At 45.4% G+C, this 7,645-nt stretch overlaps 1 protein-coding gene across 1 annotated transcript; it reads left to right on the forward strand.

Annotated features, from left to right (window-relative positions):
- Positions 1 to 458: 458 nt before the first annotated feature.
- LOC144483432 (uncharacterized) lies at positions 459 to 5,672 on the forward strand. Its single transcript, XM_078202121.1, has 2 exons — positions 459 to 778; positions 3,460 to 5,672. Exon 2 carries the CDS (start codon positions 3,812 to 3,814, stop codon positions 4,646 to 4,648), a length of 837 nt encoding a protein of 278 aa, XP_078058247.1. The 5' UTR covers positions 459 to 778; positions 3,460 to 3,811; the 3' UTR covers positions 4,649 to 5,672.
- The last annotated feature ends 1,973 nt before the right edge of the window (positions 5,673 to 7,645 follow it).

Raw genomic sequence — 7,645 nt, forward strand, 5'->3', positions numbered from 1 at the left:
TAGAATCATAGAATTCCTACATCTTATCAACCATCCCTGCCCCTTCACAATGAATCTGTTCTCAGGACACTCATACCTCTAGCTTGTCTGTACTGCTAGCAGTCTCACAAAGCAGCTGTCTGTGTGCTGATACGAGAGGCCCTGCCAGGATAGTTTAATATTCCATGACTGTATCTTTAATGGCTGAATAGCTATAGGGATGTAGTCAAACGTCCAATTTTTTAACAGTGTACATATGCATATATAAATACATGTAAATGCAAAATGTTGCAGACACTGGAATCTAAAACAACAACAAATAATGCTGGAAAATCTCAGCAGATCAGATAGCATCAATGGAGACAGAATAGAGTCAATGTTTCGATGCTGCACGACCCATCGTCAACAGTCATCCAGACTTGAAACATTGTTTTATTCTCTAATCATTTTACCGAAAACTCTTCCCATTAGTCAACAAAGTCAAGGGGTGGGCACCCCGCCACGCACATAAGCGGCCTCTACTCCCACCCATTATTACCCCTCCTCCAGCCAAGGCTGACACAGGAAACTATTGTGTGCCCCAACCCCCAGCAGAGGATTGCGCATGTCCCGGTGCGAGGGGCAGCTGAGCATGTGCAGAGGAGAACCCGCCTGCTGACCTTTATAATGGTATATTGGCCAATAAGAAGTGTTGGAGGACCGGAAACACTCTGGTCCTCCAGCCAATCAGTGTGCGGGCTTTGTGTGAACGAAGATTAAGCTTCAGACAGACTCAAACTTCCTCCTGTCTCCAACATCTGTGAGTAAAACCCTTCCTTTTCTCCCCCTTTCCATTTCTTTTCTCATTCTGGGGAGAACTGGGGACTTGCAGCAAATTAAGGGAAAGGAAGTGAATCCAGCGAGGGTGCAGACTCTGGAAAGGTTTGCTCAGGTCTCCCTCTTTCTCTTTCTTAAATACATTGACTTCATTTGTCTGGCTAAAACGATGGTCGCTTTCCTAATGTTCACAATTAAAAGGCTGGTTTGTCCAGGAGATGGCTAATATTTAAGGGGACAGTAAATTAATATAGCACAGAAATACTGGGCAGCACAGGGCACAGTAGTTAGCATTGCTGCCTCGCAGCACAGAAACCCAGGTTCGATTCTTGGTTTGGGACACTGTCTGTGTAGAGTCTGCGCGTTCTCCCCATGTCAGTTTCCTCCCACAGTCTGAAAAATGTGCTGGTTAGGTGCATTGCCATTCTAAATTTTCTCTCATTGTACCCGAACAGTCACCGGAATGTGGGGATTTTCACAGTAACTTCATTGCAATTGCAAAACTACTTGTGACACTTACAAAATAAACTAATATGTCTAGTGTTGTTATATGGTACAGATTTATGGTTCTGTAGCAAAATACATTTAGAACAAAGAACAATACAGCACAGGAACAGGCCCTTCGGCCCTCCAAGCCCGCACTGCTCCCTGGTCCAAACTAGACCATTCTTTTGTATCCCTCCAAACCTACTCCATTCATGTGGCTATCTAGATAAGTCTTAAACGTTCCCAGTATGTCCGCCTCCACCACCTTGCCTGGCAGCGCATTCCAGGCCTCCACCACCTTCTGTGTAAAATACGTCCTTCTGATATCTGTGTTAAACCTCCGCCCCCTCACCTTGAACCTATGGCCCCTTGTGAACGTAACCACCAACCTGGGAAAAAGCTTCCCACCGTTCACCCTATCTGTGCCTTTCATAATTTTATACACCTCCATTAGGTCACCCCTTATACTCCGTCTTTCCAGTGAGAACAACCCCAGTTTATCCAATCTCTCCTCATAACTAAGCCCTTCCATACCAGGCAACATCCTGGTAAACCTCCTCTGCACTCTCTCTAAAGCCTCCACGTCCTTCTGGTAGTGTGGCGACCAGAACTGGGCGCAGTATTCCAAATGCGGCCGAACCAACATTCTATACAACTGCAACATCAGACCCCAACTTTTATACTCTATGCCTCGTCCAATAAAGGCAAGTATGCCATATGCCTTCTTCACTACCTTCTCCACCTGAGACGTCACCTTCAAGGATCTGTGGACTTGCACACCCAGGTCCCTCTGCGTATCTACACCCTTTATTGTTCTGCCATTTATCGTATAGCTCCCCCCTACGTTAGTTCTACCAAAAGGCATCACTTCGCATTCATCAGGATTGAACTGCATCTGCCATTTCTTTGCCCAAATTTCCAGCCTATCTATATCCTTCTGTAGCCTCTGACAATGTTCCTCACTATCTGCAAGTCCAGCCATTTTCGTGTCGTCCGCAAACTTACTGATCACCCCAGTTACACCTTCTTCCAGGTCGTTTATATAAATCACAAACAGCAGAGGTCCCAATACAGAACCCTGCGGAACACCACTAGTCACAGGCGTCCAGCCGGAAAAAGACCCTTCCACTACCACCCTCTGGCTTCTGTGACCAAGCCAGCTCTCCACCCATCTAGCCACCTCCCCCTTTATCCCATGAGATCCAACCTTTTGCACCAACCTACCATGAGGGACTTTGTCAAACCCTTTACTAAAGTCCATATAGACGACATCCACGGCGCTTCCCTCGTCAACCATTCTAGTCATTTCTTCAAAAAACCCCACCAGGTTAGTGAGGCATGACCTCCCTCTCACAAAACCATGCTGACTATCGTTAATGAGTTTATTCCTTTCTAAATGCGCATACATCCTATCTCTAAGAATCCTCTCCAACAACTTCCTGACCACGGACGTCAAGCTCACCGGCCTATAATTTCCCGGGTTATCCTTCCTACCCTTCTTAAATAACGGGACCACATTAGCTATCTTCCAATCCTCTGGGACCTCACCTGTGTCCAGTGACGAGACAAAGATTTGCGTCAGAAGCCCAGCGATTTCATCTCTCGTCTCCCTGAGCAGCCTTGGATAGATTCCATCAGGCCCTGGGGATTTGTCAGTCTTTATATTCCCTAAAAAACCTAACACTTCCTCCCTTGTCATGGACTCCCCTCCGAAACACTCCCAGTCAACACATCCCTCTCCTTTGTGAATACTGACACAAAGTATTCATTTAGGATCTCCCCTACTTCTTTGGGCTCTAAGCATAATTCTCCACTTTTGTCCCTGAGAGGTCCGATTTTTTCCCTGACAATCCTTTTGTTCCTAACGTATGAATAAAATGCCTTGGGATTCTCCTTAATCCTGTCTGCCAAGGACATTTCATGACCCATTTTTGCTCTTCTAATTCCTCGTTTGAGTTCTTTTTTTACCACTATTTCTAGTGTTGTGATACAACTCTTTAGCTATATTATATATTTGTAGTCGTAAAGAGAATTGAGAGGGTGAATACTAGATACAGCAGATGGAGGGAGAGTGTGTGTTCACAGCTTTTGGGGAATGAGAGAGGAATGAATGTTCCATAGAAATTAGAATTGTCTATTCTGAATTTCTGTGATGATTTTTGTAAACTCCTTTTGCAGGATATCCGAAGTTGGAGGATTCACAGACAAATCTCACAGCAAAATCTGACAGAGTCACTCAATTTATTGGGATCTGAATATCATCGGCCTTTGCATCTAGAAGAAAAAATGTTTCTCTGCTCTGTCTGCTTTAGAAGACTTTAAACATCGTGTGACTGGAAAAGCACCAAGACATACACACACCCGAGTGAGAGTGTTCCAGTGCACTGACTATGAAAAGACCTTTAACCAGTTACACAGCCTGAAAATACATCGCAGCATTCACAGTGGGGAGACACCATACATGTGCTCTGTGTGTGGGTGAGGCTTCAACTGATCATCAAACCTGGAGAGTCACAAGGATACCAGCACTATGGAGAAACCATGGAAATGTGGGAACTGTGGCAAGGGATTCAGGCACCCATCTCGGCTGGAAATTCATTGGCGCAGTCACACTGGAGAGAGGCCATTCACCTGTATTGTGTGTGGGAAGGGATTCAATGATGCATCCAACCTGATGACACACCAGCGAATTCACACGGGTGAGAGGCCATTCACTTGCTCTGTGTGTGGGAAGGGATTCACTCAGTTAACCCATTTGCAGACACACCAGCGAGTACACACTGGGGAGAGGCCATTCGCCTGTCCCGTGTGTGGGAAAGGATTCACTCAGTTACCCCATCTGCAGAGACACCAGCGAGTTCACACCGGAGAGAGACTGTTCAGCTGCTCTGTGTGTGGGAATGGATTCACTCAGTTATCCAGTCTGCTCAGACACAATCTCACTCACACTGATGAGAAACCCTTTAAATGTTCTGACTGTGGGAGGGATTTCAAAAGGTCTCAGGATCTGATGGTCCACCAGCGCATTCACACTGAGGAGAGACCATTTAGCTGCTCTCACTGCACAAAGAGGTTCAGAAGGTCATCCACTCTGCAGGAACATCAGCGAGTTCACAGCAAGGAGAAGCCATTCACTTGCTCTCAGTGTGAGAAGGGATTCGGTACTTCATCCCAACTGTTGGCACACCAGCGAGTTCACAGCGAGGAGAGGTCATTCACCTGCACCATGTGTGGGAAGGGATTCAGTCAGTTTTCCCATCTGCTGACACCAGCAAGTTCACAAGTGATTACTGGAGTTGGATTTTGTTGTTATTGCTGCTATTTATCTGATCCTGGACTGGGTGAGACGGGTTGGCAGGCTCTATAACAGAAAGTGAGTCCCTCTAAGGTAATTGGCAAAGGAGCAAGAGGGGGAGATGAGATTTTTTTTTGACGCAGTGAATTATTCTGATCTGCCTGAAAGCAGATTCAATTGTATCTTTCCAAAAGGCAAAGACTTGAAAGGGAAGAATTTGCAGGGCTGCGGTGAAAGAACAGAGCAGTTGGATGTATCAGTGAGTCCTTTCAAAGAGATAGCATGGGCACAATGGGCTGAATGGACTCCTGTCAATCTCAGTTTCCTGCTTTTGCGCAGCTTAAAAGGGACAGATTCCATTACACCTCTTTAAAGAGATGGGTTTCTCTTTAGCTCTGAGGGACCGATATAACAATTGGTTGGAGGCCCATTTCCCAGTCAGTCCTCCAGCACCTTCCTGTCTCCCTATTAGTGTGACATCTATGGCAGTTTCCCAACTGCGGCGCAGGCCCCATTATTCTCAGCTTCAGCCCTCAGCTTCGTCGCCAGACTATAATTGACATGAGCAATGGAGAGACAGAAAGGAGCCAAAATTTCACTTTTGTCTGGATTACAGTGTAGATACCTCCAACTTTGTTGGTGACTTCCCAGGAAATCTCAAAGAACATTAGGTCTTCAGCAGACAAAGTATCACCTTCCCATGGAAAGAATCTGCTTAAAGAGGTTACCAAAATGGACCTGAGCAGCAGCATTTCTTTGGTGTATGTGTGTATATATGTGTGAGTGAGAGTGTGTGAAATTCCACTGTACCAAAATGTAGGGGTCAAATGGGAAGTCAAAACTTGTGGCTCTAAAACAACTATTTGGATCTCTGTAAAGACTAGTAAATTCTAAAAAGAAATTCAAACATGCCACTAAAAAAAAATCACACAACAAAACTTCAACTTCATGACTTTTACTCCAACAAACAAATTGAAAGCAACAATGATTAAACACTGTTTTTTGCAGAGAACATATCCCTTACACTGTAAAATTGAACTTTGCTCTTTTACTCTTAACACAATAAAATATCCCACTCAACGGTTATATTTCACTTTGCCTTTGAATGTTGTCACTCAATTCCCCAAAAACCAGTCCAAAGTGATTCTTTGCTCCATGAGGGATGTTGTCTACAAGGACTTCAATAAGGCCTTTGACAAGGTCCCTCATGGCAGACTCGTGCAGAAGGTGAAGTCGCATGGGATCAGAGGTAAGCTGGCAAGGTGGATACAAAACTGGCTCGGTCAAAGAAGACAGAGGATAGCAGTGGAAGGGTGCGTTTCTGAATGGAGAGCTGTGATAAGTGGTGTTCCTCAAGGATCAGTGCTGGGACCTTTGCTGTTTGTAATATATATAAATGATTTGGAGGAAAATGTAACTGGATTGATTAGTAAGTTTGCGGACAACACAAAGGTTGGTGGATAGCGATGAGGACCATCAGAGGATACAACAGGATATAGATCAGTTGGAGACTTGGGCAGAGAGATGGCAGATGGAGTTTAATCTGGACAAATGTAAGGTAATACATTTTGGAAGGTCTAATACAGATAGGAAATATACAGTAAATGGCAGAACCCTTAGGAGTATTGATCTGGGTGTACAGGTACACAGGCCACACTTGGAATATAGTGTTCAATTCTGGTCGCCACACTACCAGAAGGATGTGGAGGCTTTGGAGAGGGTACAGAAAAGATTTACCAGGATGTTGCCTGGTAAATATATCTATATATATAGATAGGGTGAACAGTGGGAAGTTTTTTCCCAGGTCGGAGGTGACGAACACAAGGGGTCACGGGTTCAATGTGAGGGGGACAAGGTTCAACACAGATGTCAGGGGGATGTATTTTACACAGAGGGTGGTGGGGGCCTGGAATGCACTGCCAAGTAAGGAGATTGAGAAGGACGTGCTGGGATCGTTTAAGACTTATCTAGATAGCCACATGAACAGACTGGGAATAAAGGGATACAAAAGAATGGTGTAGTTGGACACATGAGTGGCACAGGCTTGGAGGGCCGAAGGGCCTGTTCCTGTGCTGTATTGTTCTTTGAGAGGTTGGAGAAACCTGGTTTGTTCTCACTGGAACGACGGAGGTTTAGGGGAGACCTGATAGAAGTCTACAAGATTATGAGAGGCATGGACAGAGTGGATAGTCAAGCTTTTTCCCAGGGTGGAAGAGTCAATTACTAGGGGGCACAGGTTTAAGGGGCAAGGTTTAAAAGAGATGTACGAGGCAGATTTTTTTACAGAGAGTGGTGGGTGCCTGGAACTCATTGCTGGGGGAGGTAGTGGAAGCGGATACGGTAGTGGAAGCGCATACAGTAGGGGTGTCTTGACAAGTACATGAATGAGACGGGAATAGAGGGATATGGTCCCCGGAAGCGTAGGGGGTTTTAGTTAAGTCGGGCAGCGGGGTCGGTGCAGGCTTGGAGGGCCTGTAATTTTGTGCTGTAATTTTCTTTGTTTTTGAAGGTTTATTTCTATGTTTTTCTTTTCCTATCTGGTAACCTTAATTCTAGTTGCCTTGACATTTCCTCTGTAACGAAAGGAAAGCAAATCTTCAAACCTTGGATCACAATTTTCAGGAATTTGTGACCAGCATACAACATAGGAGCAGAAATAGGCCATTAAGCCCTTAGAACTGCTTCACCATTTATTTAGATCATGGCTGATGTTTGTGTTGACTTCCACATTCCCATTCTACACTCAATACTTTGATCCGCTTATAAAGAACAAAGAACAGTACAGCACAGGAAACAGGCCCTTCGGCCCTCCAAGCCTGTGCCGCTCCTTGGTCCAACTAGACCAATCGTTTGTATCCCTCCATTCCCAGGCTGCTCATGTGACTATCCAGGTAAGTCTTAAACGATGTCAGCGTGCCTGCCTCCACCACCCTACTTGGCAGCGCATTCCAGGGCCCCACCACCCTCTGTGTAAAAAACATCCCTCTAATCTCTGAGTTATACTTCGCCCCTCTCACCTTGAGCCCGTGACCCCTCGTGAACGTCACTTCTGATCTGGGAAAAAGCTTC

Source organism: Mustelus asterias, unplaced genomic scaffold (genome assembly GCF_964213995.1).
Source record: "Mustelus asterias unplaced genomic scaffold, sMusAst1.hap1.1 HAP1_SCAFFOLD_64, whole genome shotgun sequence".
Lineage (NCBI taxonomy): Eukaryota > Metazoa > Chordata > Chondrichthyes > Carcharhiniformes > Triakidae > Mustelus > Mustelus asterias.

What these genes read in the sequence shown, in the direction of transcription:
- LOC144483432 (XM_078202121.1), top strand. Translation starts at nt 3,812, where the DNA reads ATGGAGAAACCATGGAAATGTGGGAACTGTGGCAAGGGATTCAGGCAC.